General features: G+C 34.9%; 1 protein-coding gene across 2 annotated transcripts in view; it reads right to left on the minus strand.

Moving 5' to 3' along the window:
* Positions 1 to 25,902, minus strand: part of capslb (calcyphosine-like b) — a 35,060-nt gene that overhangs the window by 6,536 nt on the left and 2,622 nt on the right. For both annotated transcript variants that reach the window (XM_028601371.1, XM_028601372.1), the window contains exons 2-3: positions 23,905 to 24,060; positions 126 to 303 (exon numbers count right to left, since the gene is read on the minus strand). In XM_028601371.1, the coding sequence (XP_028457172.1) occupies positions 126 to 303; positions 23,905 to 24,041 (315 nt within the window). In that variant the 5' untranslated portion in view covers positions 24,042 to 24,060. The remainder of the gene's footprint in view (positions 1 to 125; positions 304 to 23,904; positions 24,061 to 25,902) is intronic.

A 25,902-nucleotide genomic window follows, 5' to 3' on the forward strand; every position in this document is an offset into this window, starting at 1 on the left:
GATGGTTTAGACATTATGGCTGACAATAAAAATCCTTATTGAGAAATAAACAGGATTTTTACTTACAGGACCACACTGTTGAGTATAATTAACACCGGGTTTCCTTACCCAACCCTTATATTTACCCTCAACGTAAGGAGAAACTCGTCAAAGTCGATGGTCCCGCTCCTGTCCTTGTCAAAGATTTGAAAAAGATCAATGGCTTCTTTCTTCTCAATCTGGACCCCGTAATCACTCAAGCCCTTCAGGAACTCCTTCAGGTCCAGGGAGCGGCTGTTGTCATCATCCATTATTTTGAAGGTTCTGACAAACACAGTGTCAGTGTGAAATCTTTTTATAATGCTTTACAAACATGACAACTGCATTCCAACTTCACATCAGTAAATACATATTTGTAGTTATAGTGAAAGTACTTATTGGTGGACAAAGTATTTAGACCTTTTACTTAAAGAGCCTGTATTATACTCCTTTTCAGCATCATAGTATAGTATGTTGAAAAAAATAGGAGAATATGGACCGGATGTACCCAGCAGAGTACTCCAGGAATCTGGTGACCAGCTCACTTACAATCTCTTTAGCATGACATCACATTACATGCCATTTAGCTGATGCTTTTATCCAAAGTGACTTACAATTGCTATATATGTCGGAGGTTGCACACCTCTGGAGCAACTAGGGGTTAAGTGTCTTGCTCAGGGACAAATTGCTTGATGTATCACAGTAAGCATTAAACCCTGGTCTCCCACATCAAAGGTATGTGTCATATCCACTGCGCTATCACCACCAACACTAGCGTGAGCTGTCATGAGAGCATCCTTTCATACTGCATTTCTGTGTGGTTTGCTGCGGGTTCTGCTGCAGACAAAAAGGCTCTGCAGAGAATTATCAAGATTGCAGAAAGAATCACTGGTTGCCCCCTCCCCTTCCTGTCAGATATTACACTCTCTCAAGAGCCAAGAACATCATCAAGGACAATACTCATCCTGGCCACCACCTGCTTCAATTGTTACCCTCTGGTAGGCGTTATAGGTCTATACAATCCAGCACCACCAGATTTAAAAATAGCTTATTCCCATATGCAATACTTTCCCTAAACAAAGGTAGTTAGACAAAGCCAGTCACTGACTGTCACCTCCTGCACTTCTACACTTGTAAGGATTATTTATTGTATTTATTGTATGCAGCCAGTGGAGTAGTGCTCCTAATTTCGCTCTATTGTAAAGTACAATGACAATAAATGCATTCAAATTCAAATCATACCACCCTGCTTGAAGTGAGCTACCGGTTCCCAAAAAAGCATCCTTGGAGGACCTGAACGACTGTAGACCGGTAGCACTCACTCCTGTTGTAATAAAGTGTTTTGAGAAACTGAGCTCCTCTCTCCTCTCTCTTTCCATCTGTGTGCATCCATGTCCCAGAAGTGCTTGTTACTAGCTTAGCTCTGGTGAGCTTATTCCCCAGAGCCCTTATGTTTTTTTCACCCAGAGTTTTCCTTGGATTAGGGTGGCACCTAAATCCTGGTTGCAGCTGTCGCCGTGGTCCTTCTCCGCGCCCTGCTACATCCTGTGACACCCTGTCGTGCCCTGCTACACCATGAACTACTACAACTGCTATTTTTAGTCATTGTTCCATTATCTTTATTGTGACTATTATTGCCACTGTTCGTCACACCCCAACCGGCACCGTCAGACACCACCTACCAAAACCCTGGGTCTGACCGAGGTTTCTCACCACTTGCTCTTGGGGGAATAACTGGAATTGTTGGGAAGAGTGTGGTCTAGACCTACTCTATCTGTAAAGTGTCCTGAGATAATTCTTGTTAATATATGATACTATAAATAAAATTGAATTGAAGTGAATACTATGACTTTTTTCAAAATACTATACTGTGAATGTTTTTAGACTTTTTTCGACATACTATACTATGAATTCTTTCGACATATGTTGAAAAAAGTCATAGTATAGTATGTCAAAAAAGTCGAAAAAAGTCATATCAATGTATGTTGTAAAAACTATTTCAAAGTCATAGTATAGTATATTGAAAACAGAGATTTGAACCTACAACCTCAGATTATGAAGTATTACTTGAATAAGTCTATAAAAGTCCTAGTATAGTATGTCTATAAAAGTCCTAGTATAGTATGTCGAAAAAAGTGGGGTGGCAGTAGCAGTCCGGGAACCGGAGGGTTGCTGGTTCAAGTCCCAGTACGGACCAAAGTACAGAGTGTGCATTGGTAGCTGGAGAGATGCCCGTTCACCTCGTGACACTGCCAGGTGTTCTTGAGCAAGGCACCGTACACCCCCCAACCAGTCAGGGGGCTGGTCCAGCACTGGCAGCCCACTCACTCTGACATCTCTAGGTCCTGAGCGTGTGTGTCTGTATTTCAGGCCTGTGTGTAGTGATTTCTAACAAACTGAGTCACTGGGGATCAATAAACAGTATAAATGAAGAAAAGTCGAAAAAAAAGTCATAGTCGTGTTTAAGATTTTTTTAGACATACTATACTATGACTTCTTTAGACTTCTTTCGACATACTATATTATGACTTCTTTCGACATACTATACTATGACTTTATTTAAAACTTTTTCTCCGTATGGGCCAGTGGTGGCCTAAAGGTTAAAGAAGAAGTTTTGTTAGCGGGAGGTTGCTGGTTCAATCCCCAGACTGACAGGATCAGGATCTGGGAGGTCTTAGTTTTTCCTCCAGAGCTGAGAGAGACTTTCATCTTTCAGTCGCCCCACTCAGCTTGTTGGAGCTGTTTTTAAACTTCCTGCAGCTTCTTCCTCTCTCTGGTTCATCGGTCCCGAGGAGAAGGGCGCCGGCTGCCACCGTAGACACCGCTGGTTCGATCCCAGCCAGAGGTAAGGCCACAACTACACACACATTCAGAACTTAAAGGGTTGCTTTGCGTTCTCAAACATGCGTTTGCGTCGATTTCAACTTGCAAATTTCTGGATTTCCAGCATCCACCAATGAGGAAGAATCAGAGTGAAGGTGAGTCAAAGCTACTAGTTAGCTTAGCAGGCACTTTTCATAACTATATCAAAATGGATTAAAGTGTTTTCTTGTGTAAAACACCTTAAAATATGAAATATAATACAACTTTTTTATCCAGCTGAAGCCAAAAAACCTTCAAATAATCTTTTTTTTTTCGGCATAGTATACTATGAGTTTTTTTATACTTTTTTCGACATAATATACTATAACTTTTTTCAAAATAGTATACTATGACTCTTATAGACTTTTTTCGACCACTATACTATGACTTTTTTTGACATAGTATACTATGACTTTTATAGACTTTTTTTGACTACTATACTATGACTTTTTTCGACTTTTTTCGACATACTATACTATGAATTTTTTCGACATAGTATACTATGAATTTTTTAAGCTTTTTTCGACTACTATACTATGAGTTTTTAAACTTTTTACGACAATATTATACTATGACTTTTTAGTTTTTTCAACTACTATACTATGACTTTTTTAGACTTTTTACTATATATATAATACATATAATACAACTTTATTGTCCAGCTGAAGCGAAAAAACTTCAAATAACCTTTTTTTTGACATACTGTACTATGAGTTTTTTGAAAAATAGTATATGACTCTTATAGACTTTTTTCAACTACTATACTATGACTTTTTTTAAAACTTTTTTCTAAATATGGGCCAGTGGTGGCCTAAAGGTTAAAGAACGTAGACACCGCTGGTTCGATCCCAGCCAGAGGTAAGGCCACAACTACACACACATTCAGAACTTAAAGGGTTGCTTTGCGTTCTCAAACATCGGGCAATGCGTTTGCGTTGCGTTTGCGTTGCGTTTGGGTTGCGTTTGCGTTGGGGTTGCGTTTGGGTTGCGTTTGCGTCGATTTCAACTTGCGAATTTCTGGATTTCCAGCATCCACCAATGAGGAAGAATCAGAGTGAAGGTGAGTCAAAGCTACTAGTTAGCTTAGCAGGCACTTTTCATAACTATATCAAAATGGATTAAAGTGTTATCTTGTGTAAAACACCTTAAAATATGGAATATAATAAAACTTTATTGTCCTGCTGAAGCCAAAAAAACCTTCAAATAACCTTCTTTTTTCAACTACTATAGTATGACTTTTTTAGACTTTTTTCGACATACTATACTGTGACTTTTTTCGGCTTTTTTCGACATACTATACTGTGACTTTTTTCGGCTTTTTTCGACATACTATACTATTACTTTTTTCGACATACTATACTATGACTTTTTTAGACTTTTTTTGACATACTATACTATGACTTTTTTCGACTACTATAGTATGACTTTTTTAGACTTTTTTCAACATAGTATACTATGACTTTTTTCGCCATACTATACTATTACCTTTTTCGACTTTTTTCCACATACTATACTATGACTTTTTTCGCCTTTTTTCGACATACTATACTATTACTTTTTTTGACTTTTTTTCGACATACTATACTATGACTTTTTTTGACATATTATACTATGACTTTTTTAGACTTTTTTTCGACATATTATACTATGATTTTTTTAGACTTTTTTCAACATACTATAGTATGACTTTTTTTGACAATACTATACTATGACTTTTTTAGACTTTTTTCGACATACTATACTATGACTTTTTTCGACATATTATACTATGACTTTTTTAGACTTTTTTCAACATACTATACTATGACTTTTTTCGACATACTATACTATGACTTTTTTTGACATGTTATACTATGACTTTTTTCGACTACTATAGTATGACTTTTTTAGACTTTTTTCAACGTAGTATACTATGACTTTTTTAGACATACTATACTATTACCTTTTTCGACTTTTTTCCACATACTATACTATGACTTTTTTTGACATATTATACTATGACTTTTTTAGACTTTTTTAGACATACTATACTATGACTTTTTTCGACTTTTTTAGACATACTAATACTATGACTTTTTTTGACATGTTACGTATACTATGACTTTTTTTGACTTTTTTCGACATACTATACCATGACTTTTTTCGACTACTATAGTATGACTTTTTTAGACTTTTTTTAACATAGTATACTATGACTTTTTTCGACATACTATACTATGACTTTTTTCGACTTTTTTCAACATACTATACTGTGACTTTTTTTGGCTTTTTTCGACATACTATACTATGACTTTTTTCGACATATTATACTATGACTTTTTTAGAATTTTTTTCGACATGCTATACTATGACTTTTTTTGACATATTATACTATGACTTTTTTAGACTTTTTTCAACATACTATACTATGACTTTTTTCGACATACTATACTATGACTTTTTTTGACATGTTATACTATGACTTTTTTCGACTTTTTTCGACATACTATACTATGACTTTTTTTGACTACTATACTATGACTTTTTTCGACTTTTTTCAACGTAGTATACTATGACTTTTTTCGACATACTATACTATGACTTTTTTCGACTTTTTTCAACATACTATACTGTGACTTTTTTTGGCTTTTTTCGACATACTATACTATTACCTTTTTCGACTTTTTTCCACATACTATACTATGACTTTTTTCGGCTTTTTTCGACATACTATACTATTACTTTTTTGACTTTTTTCGACATACTATACTATGACTTTTTTCGACATTATACTATGACTTTTTTTGACTTTTTTAGACATACTATACTATGACTTTTTTGACATATTATACTATGACTTTTTTTAGACTTTTTTAGACATACTATACTATGACTTTTTTCGACTTTTTTAGACATACTAATAATATGACTTTTTTTGACATGTTATACTATGACTTTTTTTGACTTTTTTCGACATACTATACTATGACTTTTTTCGACTACTATAGTATGACTTTTTTAGACTTTTTTCAACATAGTATACTATGACTTTTTTCGACATACTATACTATGACTTTTTTCGACTTTTTTCAACATACTATACTGTGACTTTTTTTGGCTTTTTTCGACATACTATTATACTATTACCTTTTTTGACTTTTTTCCACATACTATACTATGACTTTTTTTGGCTTTTTTCTACATAGTATACTATTACTTTTTTCGACTTTTTTTGACATACTATACTATGACTTTTTTCGACATTTTATACTATGACTTTTTAGACTTTTTAGACATTTTATACTATGACTATTTTATGACTTTTTTTTTCGACTTTTTTCAACATAGTATACTATGACTTTTTTTTTGACTTTTTTTCCACATACTATACTATGACTTTTTTTTGACATATTATACTATGACTTTTTAGACTTTTTTCAACATACTATACTATACTTATTTATGACTTTTCTTGACATACTATACTATGACTTTTTTCGACTTTTTTTTCAACATACTATACTATGACTTTTTTTTTTTCGACTTTTTTTTCACATACTATACTATGACTTTTTTTTTTGGACTTTTCACTATACTATACTTTTTTTTTTTTTCCACATACTATACTATACTATTTTTTGACTTTTTTTCGACATACTATACTATGACTTTTTTCGACATACTATACTATGACTTTTTCGACTTTTTTCAACATACTATACTATGACTTTTTTTGGCTTTTTTCGACATACTATACTATTACCTTTTTCGACTTTTTTCCACATACTATACTATGACTTTTTTTGACTTTTTTCGACATACTATACTATGACTTTTTCGACATATTATACTATGACTTTTTTTCGACAAACTATACTATGACTTTTTTTGACATATTATACTATGACTTTTTTCGACTTTTTTCCACGTACTATACTATGACTTTTTTCGGCTTTTTTCGACATACTATACTATTACTTTTTTTGACTTTTTTCGACATACTATACTATGACTTTTTTTGACATATTATACTATGATTTTTTTAGACTATTTTAGACATACTATACTATGACTTTTTTTGACATATTATACTATGATTTTTTTTTACAATACTATACTATGACTTTTTTCGACATACTATACTATGACTTTTTTCGACATACTATACTATGACTGGCTCTGGGGACGTGGAACGTCACCTCTCTGTGGGGGAAGGAGGTGGGGTGCTACCGGTTAGATCTGGTGGGGCTTACCTCTCGCACAGTCTCGGGTTCTGGAACCATACTCCTGGATAGGGGTTGGACTCTTTTCTTCTCCGGAGTTGCCCAGGGTGTGAGGCGCCCGGGCGGGTGTGGGGATACTCACAAGCCCCGGCTGGCGCCCGCTGTGTTGGAGTTTACCCGGTGGGCCGGAGGGTCGCCTCCCTCGCCTGCGGGTTGTGGGGAAAACTCTGACTGTTGTTTGTGCATATGCACCAAACAGGAGTTCGGAGTATTCGGCCTTCTTGGAGACCTTGACTGGAGTCCTGCATGGGGCTCCAGTGGGGACTCCATTGTTCTACTGGGGGACTTCAACGCACACGTGGGCAATGATGGAGACACCTGGAGGCGTGATTGGGAGGAACGGCCTCCTGATCTAAACCAGAGTGGTTGTTTGTTGTTGGACTTCTGTGCTAGTCATGGATTGTCTATAACGAACACCATGTTCGAACATAGGGATGCTCATAAGTGTACCTGGTACCAGAGCACCCTAGGCCGAAGGTCAATGATCGATTTCATAATCGTTTCATCTGATCTGAGGCCGTATGTTTTGACACTTTCGGGTGAAGAGAGGGGCAGAGCTGTCAACCGATCACCATCTGGTGGTGAGTTGGGTCAGGGGGGGGGGAAGACTCTGGACAGACCTGGTAAGCCCAAACGTGTAGTGCGGGTAAATTGGGAACGTCTGGAGGCCCCTGTCCGACAGACTTTCAACTCACACCTCCGGGGCGGAGCTTTCGTGCATCCCTGTGGAGGCTGGGGGCATTGAACCCGAGGGACAATGTTCAAAGTTTCCATTGCTGAAGCTGCGGCGAGGAGCTGTGGTCTTAGGATCTTAGGTGCCTCAAGGGGCGGTAACCCCACGAACACCGTGGTGGACACCGGTGGTCAGGGAAGCCGTCCGACTGAAGAAGGAGTCTTTCCGGGATATGTTATCCCGGAGGACTCGAGGCAGTTGCAGGGTACCGAAGGGCCCGAAGGGCTGCAGCCTCTGCCGTGAAAGAGGCAAAGCAGCGGGTGTGGAGAAGTTTGGAGAAGACATGGAGAAGGACTTCGGTCGGCACCAAAGTGTTTCTGGAAAACTGTTCGCCACCTCAGGAGGGGAAGGGGAACCATCCAAGCTGTGTACAGTAAGGATGGGACACTGTTGACCTCCACTGAGGAGGTAATAGGGCGGTGGAGGGAGCACTTTGAGGAACTCCTGAATCCGACTAATCGCCCTCTATGTTAGAGGCAGAGCTGGAGGATAACGGGATTGTCGCCGATTTCCCAGGCGGAAGTCACTGATGTAGTCAAACAACTACACAGTGGCAAAGCCCCGGGATTGATGAGATCCGTCCCAGAAATGCTCAAGGCTCTGGGTGTGGAGGGGCTGTCCTGGTTGACACGCCTCTTCAACATTGCGTGGAAGTCTGGGACGGTGCCAAAGGAGTGGCAGACTGGGGTGGTGGTTCCTCTTTTAAAAAGGGGGACCAGAGGGTGTGTGCCAATTATAGGGGTATCACACTTCTCAGCCTCCCTGGTAAAGTCTACTCAAGGTGCTGGAAAGGAGGGTTCGGCCGATAGTCGAACCTCGGGTTGAGGAGGAACAATGCGGATTCCGTCCTGGTCGTGGAACAACGGACCAGCTCTTCACTCGCAAGGATCCTGGAGGGAGCCTGGGAGTATGCCCAACCGGGTCTACATGTGTTTTGTGGATTTGGAGAAGGGATGACCGGGTCCCCCGGGAGATACTGTGGGAGGTGCTGCGGGAGTATGGGGTGAGGGGTCTCTACCAGGGCCATCCAATCTCTGTATGACCAAAGTGAGAGCTGTGTCCGGGTTCTCGGTAGTAAGTCGGACTCGTTTCAGGTGAGGGTTGGCCTCCGCCAGGGCTGCGCTTTTGTCACCAATCCTGTTTGTAATATTTATGGACAGGATATCGAGGCGTGGTCGGGGTGGGGAGGGGTTGCAGTTTGGTGGGCTGGGGATCTCATCGCTGCTCTTTGCAGATGATGTGGTCCTGATGGCATCATCGGCCTGCGACCTTCAGCACTCACTGGATCGGTTCGCAACCGAGTGTGAAGCGGTTGGGATGAGGATCAGCACCTCTAAATCGGAGGCCATGGTTCTCAGCAGGAAGCCGATGGAATGCCTTCTCCAGGTAGGGAATGAGTCCTTACCCCAAGTGAAGGAGTTCAAGTACCTTGGGGTTTTGTTCGCGAGTGAGGGGACAATGGAGCGGAGATTGGTCGGAGAATCGGGCGCAGCGGGTGCGGTATTGCATTCAATCTATCGCGCACCGTTGTGGCGAAAAAGAGCTGAGCCAGAAGGCAAAGCTCTCGATCTACCGGTCAGTTTTCGTTCCTACCCTCACCTATGGTCATGAAGGCTGGGTCATGACCGAAAGAACGAGATCCAGGGTACAAGCGGCGAAATGGGTTTCCTCAGGAGGGTGGCTGGCGTCTCCCTTAGAGATAGGGTGAGAAGCTCAGTCATCCGTGAGGAGCCTCGGAGAGCCGCTGCTCCTTTGCGTCCGAAAGGAGCCAGTTGAGGTGGTTCGGGCATCTGGTAAGGATGCCCCTGGGCGCCCCCTAGGGAGGTGTTCCAGGCACGTCCAGCTGGGAGGAGGCCTCGGGAAGACCCAGGACTAGGTGGAGGGATTATATCTCCAACCTGGCCTGGGAACGCCTCGATCCCCAGTCGGAGCTGGTTAATGTTGCTCGGGAAAGGGAAGTTTGGGGTCCCCTGCTGGAGCTGCTCCCCCCGCGACCCGACACCGGATAAGCGGACGAAGATGGATGGATGGATGGACTATACTATGACTTTTTTAGAGTTTTTTCAACATATCATACTATGACTTTTTTCGACATACTATACTATGACTTTATTTAAAAGTTCTTTTTACGTACAGGCCAGTGGTGGCCTAAAGGTTAAAGAAGAAGTTTTGTTAGCAGGAGGTTGCTGGTTCAATCCCCAGACTGACAGGATCTGGGAGGTCTTAGTTTTTCCTCCAGAGCTGAGAGAGACTTTCATCTTTCAGTCGCCCCACTCAGCTTGTTGGAGCTGTTTTTAAACTTCCTGCAGCTTCTTCCTCTCTCTGGTTCATCGGTCCCGAGGAGAAGGGCGCCGGCTGCCACCGTAGACACCGCTGGTTCAATCCCAGCCAGAGGTAAGGCCACAACTACACACACATTCAGAACTTAAAGGGTTGCTTTGCGTTCTCAAACATCGGGCGTTGCGGTTGCGTTTGCGTCGATTTCAACTTGCGAATTTCTGGATTTCCAGCATCCACCAATGAGGAAGAATCAGAGTGAAGGTGAGTCAAAGCTACTAGTTAGCTTAGCAGGCACTTTTTATAACTATATCAAAATGGATTAAAGTGTTATCTTGTGTAAAACACCTTAAAATATGGAATATAATACAACTTTATTGTCCTGCTGAAGCCAAAAAACCTTCAAATAACCTTCTTTTATCGACTACTATACTGTGACTTTTTTCGACTTTTTTCAACATACTATACTATTACCTTTTTCGACTTTTTTCCACGTACTTTTTTAGACATATTATACTATGACTTCTTTTGACTTTTTTTGACATAGTATACTATGACTCATTTCGACATACTATACTATGACTTTTTTCGAAATACTATACTATGACTTTTTACGACATACTATACTGTGACTTTTTTCGGCTTTTTTCGACATACTATACTATGACTTTTTTTGACTACTATAGTATGACTTTTTTAAACTTTTTTCAACATAGTATACTATGACTTTTTTCGACATACTATACTATGACTTTTTTCAACTTTTTTCCACATACTATACTATGACTTTTTTCGACATATTATACTATGACTTTTTTAGACTTTTTTAGACATACCATACTACTGTATGACTTTTTTCGGCTTTTTTCGACAAACTATACCATGACTTTTTTTGACATATTATACTATGACTTTTTTAGACTTTTTTCAACATACTATACTATGACTTTTTTCGACATACTATACTATGACTTTTTTCGACTTTTTTCGACATACTATACTATGACTTTTTTTGACATATTATACTATGACTTTTTTAGACTTTTTTCAACATACTATACTATGACTTTTTTCGACATACTATACTATGACTTTTTTAGACTTTTTTCAACATACTATACTATGACTTTTTTTGACATATTATACTATGACTTTTTTAGACTTTTTTAGAAATACTATACTATGACTTTTTTTGACATATTATACTATGACTTTTTTAGACTTTTTTTGACATAGTATACTATGACTCATATCGACATACTATACTATGACTTTTTTCGAAATACTATACTATGACTTTTTACGACATACTATACTGTGACTTTTTTCGGCTTTTTTCGACATACTATACTGTGACTTTTTTCAGCTTTTTTCGACATACTATACTATTACTTTTTTAGACTTTTTTCCACATACTATACTATGACTTTTTTCGGCTTTTTTTGACATACTATACTATTACTTTTTTAGACTTTTTTCCACATACTATACTATGACTTTTTTCGGCTTTTTTTGACATACTATACTATTACTTTTTTCGACTTTTTTCCACATACTATACTGTGACTTATTTCGGCTTTTTTCGACATACTATAATATTACCTTTTTCGACTTTTTTCGACATACTATACTATTACTTTTTTCGACTTTTTTCGACATACAATACTATGACTTTTTTCGACATATTATACTATGACTTTTTTAGACTTTTTTAGACATACTATACTATGACTTTTTTTGACATGTTATACTATGACTTTTTTAGACTTTTTTTGACATAGTATACTATGACTCATTTCGACATACTATACTATGACTTTTTTCGAAATACTATACTATGACTTTTTTCGACATACTATACTGTGACTTTTTCCAGCTTTTTTCGACATACTATACTATTACTTTTTTCGACTTTTTTCCACATACTATACTATGACTTTTTTCGACATATTATACTATGACTTTTTTAAACTTTTTTCAACATAGTATACTATGACTTTTTTCGACATACTATACTATGACTTTTTTCGACTTTTTTCGACATACTATACTATGACTTTTTTTGGCTTTTTTCGACATACTGTACTATTACTTTTTTCGACTTTTTTCCACATACTATACTATGACTTTTTTCGACATATTATACTTTGACTTTTTTAGACATACTATACTATGACTTTTTTCGGCTTTTTTCGACAAACTATACTATGACTTTTTTTGACATATTATACTATGACTTTTTTTGACTTTTTTCCACATACTATACTATGACTTTTTTCCACATACTATACTATGACTTTTTTCGGCTTTTTTCGACATACTATACTATGACTTTTTTCGACATATTATACTATGACTTTTTTAGACTTTTTTCGACATACTATACTATGACTTTTTTCGACTTTTTTCAACATACTATACTATGACTTTTTTTGACTTTTTTCGACATACTATACTATGACTTTTTTCGACATACTATACTATGACTTTTTTCGACATATTATACTATGACTTTTTTCGACTTTTTTAGACATACTATACTATGACTTTTTTTGACATATTATACTATGACTTTTTTAGACTTTTTTCAACATACTATACTATGACTTTTTTAGACTTTTTTTGACATACTATACTATGACTTTTTTTGACGTATTATACTATGACTTTTTTTGACTTTTTTCCACATACTATACTATGACTTTTTTCCACATACTATACTATGACTTTTTTCGGCTTTTTTCGACATACTATACTATGACTTTTTTCGACATATTATACTATGACTTTTTAGACTTTTTTCGACATACTATACTATGACTTTTTTCGACTTTTTTCAACATACTATACTATGACTTTTTTTGACTTTTTTCGACATACTATACTATGACTTTTTTCGACATACTATACTATGACTTTTTTAGACTTTTTTAGACATACTATACTATGACTTTTTTCGACATATTATACTATGACTTTTTTAGACTTTTTTAGACATACTATACTATGACTTTTTTTGACATATTATACTATGACTTTTTTAGACTTTTTTCAACATACTATACTATGACTTTTTTAGACTTTTTTTGACATACTATACTATGACTTTTTTTGACATATTATACTATGACTTTTTTAGACTTTTTTCAACATACTATACTATGACTTTTTTAGACTTTTTTCAACATACTATACTATGACTTTTTTCGACATACTATACTATGACTTTATTTAAAACTTTTTCTCCGTATGGGCCAGTGGTGGCCTAAAGGTTAAAGAAGAAGTTTTGTTAGCAGGAGGTTGCTGGTTCAATCCCCAGACTGACAGAATCAGGATCTGGGAGGTTTTAGTTTTTCCTCCAGAGCTGAGAGAGACTTTCATCTTTCAGTCGCCCCACTCAGCTTGTTGGAGCTGTTTTTAAACTTCCTGCAGCTTCTTCCTCTCTCTGGTTCATCGGTCCCGAGGAGAAGGGCGCCGGCTGCCACCGTAGACACCGCTGGTTCGATCCCAGCCAGAGGTAAGGCCACAACTACACACACATTCAGAACTTAAAGGGTTACGTTGCGTTCTCAAACATTGGGCGTTGCGTTTGCGTTGCGTTTTTTCGACATACTATACTATTACCTTTTTCGACTTTTTTCCACATACTATACTATGACTTTTTTTGGCTTTTTTCGACATACTATACTATTACTTTTTTTGACTTTTTTCGACATACTATACTATGACTTTTTTTGACTACTATAGTATGACTTTTTTAAACTTTTTTCAACATAGTATACTATGACTTTTTTCGACATACTATACTATGACTTTTTTCGACTTTTTTTGACATACTATACTATGACTTTTTTTGGCTTTTTTCGACATACTATACTATTACTTTTTTCGACTTTTTTCCACATACTATACTATGACTTTTTTCGACATATTATACTATGACTTTTTTAGACTTTTTTAGACATACTATACTATGACTTTTTTTGACTTTTTTCGACATACTATACTATGACTTTTTTCGACATATTATACTATGACTTTTTTAGACTTTTTTAGACATACTATACTATGACTTTTTTTGACATATTATACTATGACTTTTTCGACTTTTTTCAACATAATATACTTTGACTTTTTTCAACATATTATACTATGACTTTTTTAGACTTTTTTCAACATACTATACTATGACTTTTTTCGACATACTATACTATGACTTTTTTTGACATGTTATACTATGACTTTTTTCGACTTTTTTCGACATACTATACTATGACTTTTTTTGACTAATATAGTATGACTTTTTTCGACTTTTTTCAACGTAGTATACTATGACTTTTTTCGACATACTATACTATGACTTTTTTCGACTTTTTTCAACATACTATACTGTGACTTTTTTGGGCTTTTTTCGACATACTATACTATTACCTTTTTCGACTTTTTTCCACATACCATACTATGACTTTTTTCGGCTTTTTTCGACATACTATACTATTACTTTTTTTGACTTTTTTTGACATACTATACTATGACTTTTTTCGACATTATACTATGACTTTTTTAGACTTTTTTAGACATACTATACTATGACTTTTTTTGACATATTATACTATGACTTTTTTAGACTTTTTTCAACATACTATACTATGACTTTTTTCGACATATTATACTATGACTTTTTTAGACTTTTTTTTCGACATACTATACTATGACTTTTTTCGACATATTATACTATGACTTTTTTCAACATACTATACTATGACTTTTTTCGACATACTATACTATGACTTCTTTCGACATATTATACTATGACTTTTTTCAACATACTATACTATGACTTTTTTCGACATACTATACTATTACTTTTTTTGACTTTTTTCGACATACTATACTATGACTTTTTTCGACATTATACTATGACTTTTTTCGACTTTTTTCAACATAATATACTTTGACTTTTTTCGACATATTATACTATGACTTTTTTAGACTTTTTTCAACATACTATACTATGACTTTTTTCGACATACTATACTATGACTTTTTTTGACATGTTATACTATGACTTTTTTCGACTTTTTTCAACGTAGTATACTATGACTTTTTTCGACATACTATACTATGACTTTTTTCGACTTTTTTCAACATACTATACTGTGACTTTTTTGGGCTTTTTTCGACATACTATACTATTACCTTTTTCGACTTTTTTCCACATACCATACTATGACTTTTTTCGGCTTTTTTCGACATACTATACTATTACTTTTTTTTACTTTTTTTGACATACTATACTATGACTTTTTTCGACATTATACTATGACTTTTTTAGACTTTTTTAGACATACTATACTATGACTTTTTTTGACATATTATACTATGACTTTTTTAGACTTTTTTCAACATACTATACTATGACTTTTTTCGACATATTATACTATGACTTTTTTAGACTTTTTTTCGACATACTATACTATGACTTTTTTCGACATATTATACTATGACTTTTTTCGACATACTATACTATGACTTTTTTCGACATACTATACTATGACTTTTTTCGACATATTATACTATGACTTTTTTCGACATACTATACTATGACTTTTTTCGACATACTATACTATGACTTTTTCCGACATATTATACTATGACTTTTTTCAACATACTATACTATGACTTTTTTCGACATACTATACTATGACTTTTTTCAACATACTATACTATGACTTTTTTCGACATATACTATGACTTTTTTCGACTTTTTTCGACATACTATACTATGACTTTTTTCGACTACTATAGTATGACTTTTTTAGACTTTTTTCAACGTAGTATACTATGACTTTTTTCGACATACTATACTATGACTTTTTTTGACTTTTTTCAACATACTATACTGTGACTTTTTTTGGCTTTTTTCGACATACTATACTATTACTTTTTTTGACTTTTTTCGACATACTATACTATGACTTTTTTCGACATTATACTATGACTTTTTTAGACTTTTTTTAGACATACTATACTATGACTTTTTTTGACATATTATACTATGACTTTTTTAGACTTTTTTTAGACATATTATACTATGACTTTTTTCGACATATTATACTATGACTTTTTTAGACTTTTTTTAGACATACTATACTATGACTTTTTTCGACATATTATACTATGACTTTTTTCGACATACTATACTATGACTTTATTTAAAAGTTCTTTCTAGGTACAGGCCAGTGGTGGCCTAAAGGTTAAAAAAGAAGTTTTGTTAGCAGGAGGTTGCTGGTTCAATCCCCAGACTGACAGGATCTGGGAGGTCTTAGTTTTTCCTCCAGAGCTGAGAGAGACTTTCATCTTTCAGTCGCCCCACTCAGCTTGTTGGAGCTGTTTTTAAACTTCCTGCAGCTTCTTCCTCTCTCTGGTTCATCGTGTCAATCTGCAGAGGAGACGGTCCCGAGGAGAAGGGCGCCGGCTGTCACCGTAGACACCGCCGGTTCGATCCCAGCCAGAGGTAAGGCCACAACTACACACACATTCAGAACTTAAAGGGTTGCTTTGCGTTCTCAAACATCGGGTGTTGCGTTTGCGTTGCGTTTGCATCGATTTCAACTTGCGAATTTCTGGATTTCCAGCATCCACCAATGAGGAAGAATCAGAGTAAAGGTGAGTCAAAGCTACTAGTTAGCTTAGCAGGCACTTTTCATAACTATATCAAAATGGATTAAAGTGTTTTCTTGTGTAAAACACCTTAAAATATGGAATATAATAAAACTTTTTTGTCCTGCTGAAGCCAAAAAACCTTCAAATAACCTTCTTTTGTCGACTACTATACTATTACCTTTTTCGACTTTTTTCCACATACTATACTATTACTTTTTTTGACTTTTTTCGACATATTATACTATGACTTTTTTAGACTTTTTCAACATACTATACTATGAGTTTATTTAGAACTTTTTTCTACGTACAGGCCAGTGGTGGCCTAAAGGTTAAAAAATAATTTTTTGTTAGCAGGAGGTTGCTGGTTCAATCCCCAGACTGACAGGATCAGGATCTGGGAGGTCTTAGTTTTTCCTCCAGAGCTGAGAGAGACTTTCATCTTTCAGTCGCCCCACTCAGCTTGTTGGAGCTGTTTTTAAACTTCCTGCAGCTTCTTCCTCTCTCTGGTTCATCGGTCCCGAGGAGAAGGGCGCCGGCTGCCACCGTAGACACCGCTGGTTCGATCCCAGCCAGAGGTAAGGCCACAACTACACACACATTCAGAACTTAAAGGGTTGCTTTGCGTTCTCAAACATCGGGCGTTGCGTTTGCATTGCGTTTGGGTTGCGTTTGCGTTGCGTTTGCGTCGATTTCAACTTGCGAATTTCTGGATTTCCAGCATCCACCAATGAGGAAGAATCAGAGTAAAGGTGAGTCAAAGCTACTAGTTAGCTTAGCAGGCACTTTTCATAACTATATCAAAATGGATTAAAGTGTTATCTTGTGTAAAACACCTTAAAATATGGAATATAATAAAACTTTATTGTCCAGCTGAAGCCAAAAAACCTTCAAATAATACTATACTATGACTTTTTTCGACATACTATACTATGAGTTTTTTTTATACTTTTTTCGACATACTATACTATAACTTTTTTCAAAATAGTATACTATGACATATAGACTTTTTTCGACTACTATACTATGACTTTTTTCGATTACTATACTATGACTTTTTTCGACTACTATACTATGACTTTTTTCGACATAGTATACTATGACTTTTATAGACTTTTTTAGACTACTATGCTATGATTTTTTTCGACTACTATACTATGACTTTTTTCGACTACTATACTATGACTTTTTTCGACTACTATACTATGACTTTTTTCGACATAGTATACTATGACTTTTTTCGACATATTATACCATGACTTTTTATGACATACTATACTATGACGTTTTTAGACTTTTTTTTGACATACTGTACTATGAATTTTTTAAGCTTTTTTCAACATAGTATAGTATGAGTTTTTTAGACTTTTTTCGACAATATTATACTATGACTTTTTTAGTTTTTTCAACTACTATACTATGACTTTTTTAGACTTTTTACGACATACAATGCTATGACTTTTTTTAGACTTTTTACTATATATATAATACATATAATACAACTTTATTGTCCAGCTGAAGCCAAAAAAACTTCAAATAACCTTTTTTTTGACATACTATACTATGAGTTTTTTCAAGACTTTTTTCAACTACTATACTATGACTTTTTTTGACTTTTTTCGGCATACTATACTATGACTTTATTTAGAACTGTTTTCTACCTACAGGCCAGTGGTGGCCTAAAGGTTAAAGAAGAAGTTTTGTTAGCGGGAGGTTGCTGGTTCAATCCCCAGACTGACAGGATCAGGATCTGGGAGGTCTTAGTTTTTCCTCCAGAGCTGAGAGAGACTTTCATCTTTCAGTCGCCCCACTCAGCTTGTTGGAGCTGTTTTTAAACTTCCTGCAGCTTCTTCCTCTCTCTGGTTCATCGGTCCCGAGGAGAAGGGCGCCGGCTGCCACCGTAGACACCGCTGGTTCGATCCCAGCCAGAGGTAAGGCCACAACTACACACACATTCAGAACTTAAAGGGTTACGTTGCGTTCTCAAACATCGGGCGTTGCGTTTGCGTTGCATTTGCGTTGCATTTGCGTCGATTTCAACTTGCGAATTTCTGGATTTCCAGCATCCACCAATGAGGAAGAATCAGAGTGAAGGTGAGTCAAAGCTACTAGTTAGCTTAGCAGGCACTTTTCATAACTATATCAAAATGGATTAAAGTGTTATCTTGTGTAAAACTCCTTAAAATATGGAATATAATACAACTTTATTGTCCTGCTGAAGCCAAAAAACCTTCAAATAACCTTCTTTTTTCAACTAGTATACTGTGACTTTTTTAGACTTTTTTCAACATACTATACTATGACTTTTTTCGACATATTATACTATGACTTTTTTCGACATATTATACTATGACTTTTTTAGACTTTTTTAGACATACTATACTATGACTTTTTTCGACATATTATACTATGACTTTTTTAGACTTTTTTAGACATACTATACTATGACTTTTTTCGACATATTATACTATGACTTTTTTAGACTTTTTTCGACATACTATACTATGACTTTTTTCGACATATTATACTATGACTTTTTTAGACTTTTTTAGACATACTAATACTATGACTTTTTTTGACATGTTATACTATGACTTTTTTGACTTTTTTCGACATACTATACTATGACTTTTTTTGACTTTTTTCGACATACTATACTATGACTTTTTTCGACATATTATACTATGACTTTTTTAGACTTTTTTAGACATACTATACTATGACTTTTTTCGGCTTTTTTCGACATATTATACTATGACTTTTTTTGACATATTATACGATGACTTTTTTAGACTTTTTTCGACATACTATACTATGACTTTTTTCGACATATTATACTATGACTTTTTTAGACTTTTTTAGACATACTATACTATGACTTTTTTTGACATATTATACTATGACTTTTTTAGACTTTTTTTAGACATACTATACTATGACTTTTTTCGACATATTATACTATGACTTTTTTCGACATATTATACTATGACTTTTTTAGACTTTTTTAGACATACTATACTATGACTTTTTTCGACATATTATACTATGACTTTTTTAGACTTTTTTAGACATACTATACTATAACTTTTTTCGACATATTATACTATGACTTTTTTAGACTTTTTTCGACATACTATACTATGACTTTTTTCGACATATTATACTATGACTTTTTTAGACTTTTTTAGACATACTAATACTATGACTTTTTTTGACATGTTATACTATGACTTTTTTGACTTTTTTCGACATACTATACTATGACTTTTTTTGACTTTTTTCGACATACTATACTATGACTTTTTTCGACATATTATACTATGACTTTTTTAGACTTTTTTAGACATACTATAGACTTTTTTCGGCTTTTTTCGACATATTATACTATGACTTTTTTTGACATATTATACTATGACTTTTTTAGACTTTTTTCGACATACTATACTATGACTTTTTTCGACATATTATACTATGACTTTTTTAGACTTTTTTAGACATACTATACTATGACTTTTTTTGACATATTATACTATGACTTTTTTAGACTTTTTTTAGACATACTATACTATGACTTTTTTCAACATACTATACTATGACTTTTTTCGACATACTATACTATGACTTTTTTTGACATGTTATACTATGACTTTTTTCGACTTTTTTCGACATACTATACTATGACTTTTTTCGACTACTATAGTATGACTTTTTTTGACTTTTTTCAACATACTATACTGTGACTTTTTTTGGCTTTTTTCGACATACTATACTATTACTTTTTTTGACTTTTTTCGACATACTATACTATGACTTTTTTCGACATTATACTATGACTTTTTTAGACTTTTTTCGACATACTATACTATGACTTTTTTCGACATATTATACTATGACTTTTTTAGACTTTTTTAGACATACTAATACTATGACTTTTTTTGACATGTTATACTATGACTTTTTTCGACATATTGTACTATGACTTTTTTAGACTTTTTTAGACATACTAATACTATGACTTTTTTTGACATGTTATACTATGACTTTTTTTGACTTTTTTCGACATACTATACTATGACTTTTTTCGACTACTATAGTATGACTTTTTTAGACTTTTTTCAACATAGTATACTATGACTTTTTTTGACTTTTTTCGACATACTATACTATGACTTTTTTCGACTACTATAGTATGACTTTTTTTGACTTTTTTCGACATACTATACCATGACTTTTTTCGACTACTATAGTATGACTTTTTTCGACTTTTTTCGACATAGTATACTATGACTTTTTTCGACATACTATAATATGACTTTTTTCGACTTTTTTCGACATACTATACTATGACTTTTTTCGACATACTATACTATGACTTTTTTCGACTTTTTTCCACATACTATACTATTACTTTTTTTGACTTTTTTCGACATACTATACTATGACTTTTTTTGACATATTATACTATGACTTTTTTAGACTTTTTTCGACATACTATACTATGACTTTTTTCGACTACTATAGTATGACTTTTTTAGACTTTTTTCAACATAGTATACTATGACTTTTTTAGACATACTATACTATGACTTTTTTCGACTTTTTTCAACATACTATACTGTGACTTTTTTTGGCTTTTTTCGACATACTATACTATTACCTTTTTCGACTTTTTTCCACATACTATACTATGACTTTTTTTGACTTTTTTCGACATACTATACTATGACTTTTTTGAACATATTATACTATGACTTTTTTAGACTTTTTTTCGACATACTATACTATGACTTTTTTTGACATATTATAGTATGACTTTTTTCGGCTTTTTTCAACATACTATACTATTACTTTTTTTGACTTTTTTCGACATACTATACTATGACTTTTTTTGACATATTATACTATGATTTTTTTAGACTATTTTAGACATACTATACTATGACTTTTTTGACATATTATACTATGATTTTTATAGACTTTTTTCAACATACTATACTATGACTTTTTTTGACAATACTATACTATGACTTTTTTTGACATACTATACTATGACTTTTTTTGACATATTATACTATGACTTTTTTAGAATTTTTTCGACATACTATACTATGACTTTTTTCGACTACTATAGTATGACTTTTTTAGACTTTTTTCAACATAGTATACTATGACTTTTTTCGACTTTTTTCGACATACTATACTATGACTTTTTTGACTTTTTTCGACATACTATACCATGACTTTTTTCGACTACTATAGTATGACTTTTTTAGACTTTTTTCGACATAGTATACTATGACTTTTTTCGACATACTATACTATGACTTTTTTCGACTTTTTTCAACATACTATACTATGACTTTTTTCGACTTTTTTTGACATACTATACTATGACTTTTTTCGACTACTATAGTATGACTTTTTTAGACTTTTTTCGACATAGTATACTATGACTTTTTTCGACATACTATACTATGACTTTTTTCGACTTTTTTCAACATACTATACTATGACTTTTTTAGACTTTTTTAGACATACTATACTATGACTTTTTTCGACTACTATAGTATGACTTTTTTAGACTTTTTTCAACATAGTATACTATGACTTTTTTCGACTTTTTTTGACATACTATACTGTGACTTTTTTCGGCTTTTTTCGACATATTATACTATGACTTTTTTAGACTTTTTTAGACATACTATAATATGACTTTTTTCGACTACTATAGTATGACTTTTTTAGACATTTTTCAACATAGTATACTATGACTTTTTTCGACATACTATACTATGACTTTTTTCGACTTTTTTCCACATACTATACTATTACTTTTTTTGACTTTTTTCGACATACTATACTATGACTTTTTTCGACATATTATACTATGACTTTTTTAGACTTTTTTAGACATACTATACTATGACTTTTTTTGACATATTATACTATGACTTTTTTAGACTTTTTTAGACATACTATACTATGACTTTTTTTGATATATTATACTATGACTTTTTTAGTATTTTTTCAACATACTATACTATGACTTTTTTCGGCATACTATACTATGACTTTATTTAGAACTGTTTTCTACATACAGGCCAGTGGTGGCCTAAAGGTTAAAAAAGAAGTTTTGTTAGCAGGAGGTTGCTGGTTCAATCCCCAGACTGACAGGATCTGGGAGGTCTTAGTTTTTCCTCCAGAGCTGAGAAAGACTTTCATCTTTCAGTCGCCCCACTCAGCTTGTTGGAGCTGTTTTTAAACTTCCTGCAGCTTCTTCCTCTCTCTGGTTCATCGGTCCCGAGGAGAAGGGCGCCGGCTGCCACCGTAGACACCGCTGGTTCGATCCCAGCCAGAGGTAAGGCCACAACTACACACACATTCAGAACTTAAAGGGTTACGTTGCGTTTGCGTTGCGTTTGCGTTGCGTTTGCGTCGATTTCAACTTGCGAATTTCTGGATTTCCAGCTTCCACCAATGATGAAGAATCAGAGTGAAGGTGAGTCAAAGCTACTAGTTAGCTTACCAGGCACTTTTCATAACTATATCAAAATGGATTAAAGTGTTTTCTTGTGTAAAACACCTCAAAATATGGAATATAATACAACTTTATTGTCCAGCTGAGGCCAAAAAACCTTTTTTCAACATACTATACTATGACGTTTTTAGACTTTTTTCGACATACTGTAACATGACTTTTTACAAAATACTATACTATGTCTTTCATTTACATATGGGCTAGTGGTGGCCTAAAGGTCAAAGAAGAAGAGTTGTCACTGGGAGGTTGCCAGTTCAATCCCCAGACCGACAGGATCAATACATTAATAATATTTTTTTTCAACATAGTATACTGACTTTCTCGACATAGTATACTATTACTTTTTTTTACTTACTATACGATTACTTTTTTTTTGTTTCATTTCGAAATACTATACTATGACTTTTTTTTCTATTTTTCGACATACTATACTATTACTTTTTTGTGATATTTTCGACCTAGTATACTATAAAAAATGTCAACATTCTATACTATGTCTTCATGATTAGGTCAAATTGCTCATGTATAAAACATGTCATTAAAGACCTCACCTGCCCAGCCCTTTGATCCCAGACGACCCTCGGGCCAGACACTGCAGCCGGAGCCTCTCCACCGGGTCCGAACACTCACCCAGCTGGCGCTTGGCGTTCATCGCCATCTCCCGATCTTTTCTGGCTGTCCCGGCCATCACCGACCACACAGAGTTCCTTATTCAAAGGAATGATGGTGAAAATTAGTCAAAGTATTCACCTTTAAAGTGTTATCAGAGAACTCTGAATATAGTTCTGCTGCTTCTTATTAGTTTAACAAATAAATATGCCCAGGGGGTCCCCCACAAAAGTTTCTATATCAGAATTGTGGATTTCTTTCAACCAAATTTTACAACAAAATAACATGGACGGTTCCCTACAACGCTCCTCACAAGTTAAATAAATGATCAGTTCACTACTTTCATTGAATTTGGGTGTTTTATTCAATTGTATTAGTATAGCTTTCAGCAGACCAAGCTCAGTCTTTTAAGATTGAACATCAGTCTGGGGAGTCTGCTCTGTAGTCTCTACTGCACAAGAGGCGTCATCAACGGGGATAGTTCAAATGACTCTGTACGTGATTGGATAGTCCTTCAACCAATCAGAGCAAAGATCTGGGTGACGTAGTGGTGACAGCGGCATCAATGGGTTGCTGCGCTTCGGTGGCCGCCATGTTGAATGTAAACAAGAAGCTGCTTGGTCACTTCTCTATCGTCATCGTGTTAAACCAGCCAATGGCGCGCCAGGTGGATGAGCCAGTTTGTGATTGGTCCCTGCAGATTTGTAACGGAAGCAGGATAGATAAACGTACAGGTTTCCAGCCTGAGCTGCAGGGAGAAATCAAACCCCCGGCAGATCGGGCTAGGTTTACCCAGTCTACAATTTTATAGAATGTAAAGAAAAATTGATAAAATAAATGTCCATAAAAAAGTGACAAAAACTTAGATAAAAGCCCAGAAAAATATTGACAGAAACTTAAAAAAAAGTGACAAAAGTGTCACAAAAGGCGACCAAAACATTTAGATTTTTTTTTACATTTTGTCCCAAAAAACCAAAACGTTGCAGGACGACAGGGAAGACAACACAAGGGTTAACTAGGGCCCAGCGCGGGACAGTCCCAGTCTGATGGCAGCATTAATCTCCCAAAGGCCCAATCCTTTCTGTAATAACACAATCATGGACGAAAGCACAAAATTGAGAATTTAAAAAAAGCTAAACAAAGATTCCATAGAGGCCGACTGTTACACTACGTGAGTGCTAATAACTCCAGATTTGAAAATATGACTTCTTTAGTTTTCAAATGTAACTGTAGATTAAAAAAACATCTTAAAAATACTTCAACCCTCCTGTTTCTATACCAGAAGTTAGGGTTTCTTTCAACCAAACTGTAACGTGGATGGTTCCCTACGATGCTTTAGTAAGTAAAATAACTGATCAGTTCATTACTTTCAATGAATTTGGGTGTTTTAGTAATCTGAGAGCATTTGGAGACAAAAAAAGTGATAAAAGAACGTTGAATGAAGTGACAAAAAAAGATGACCTAAAGGTTTTAATATTACATTTTCACCCAGAAATAAACTACAAAGTGGCATGGTCGATGGAAGACAACACTAGGGTCAAAGGTGCTGTAGGAAGGATTTTAAACTTTAACCATGAGACACTTTATGTTTTTAACCCCCCCCCTTCAGAGGAACACGGAGAGATGAAAGAGAAGAAAGCATTTAAAGCAGTGACACACAGCAGGTCTCCCTCTACGCTTCATATCACACACACACACACACACATACACACACACACACATGCACATGCACACGCGCACACACACACACACACACACACATACGCATATGCACAGACACACACGAACACACACACACGCACGCGTATGTGCACAAACACACACACACGCGTATGTGCACAGACACACACGCACACAACACACACACACACATACACATACACTCAAACAGAGACACACACACACACAAACACATGCATGCATATGCAGACACACACACA

This window comes from Perca flavescens, chromosome 16 (assembly GCF_004354835.1).
Source record: "Perca flavescens isolate YP-PL-M2 chromosome 16, PFLA_1.0, whole genome shotgun sequence".
Classification (NCBI taxonomy): Eukaryota; Metazoa; Chordata; class Actinopteri; order Perciformes; family Percidae; genus Perca; species Perca flavescens.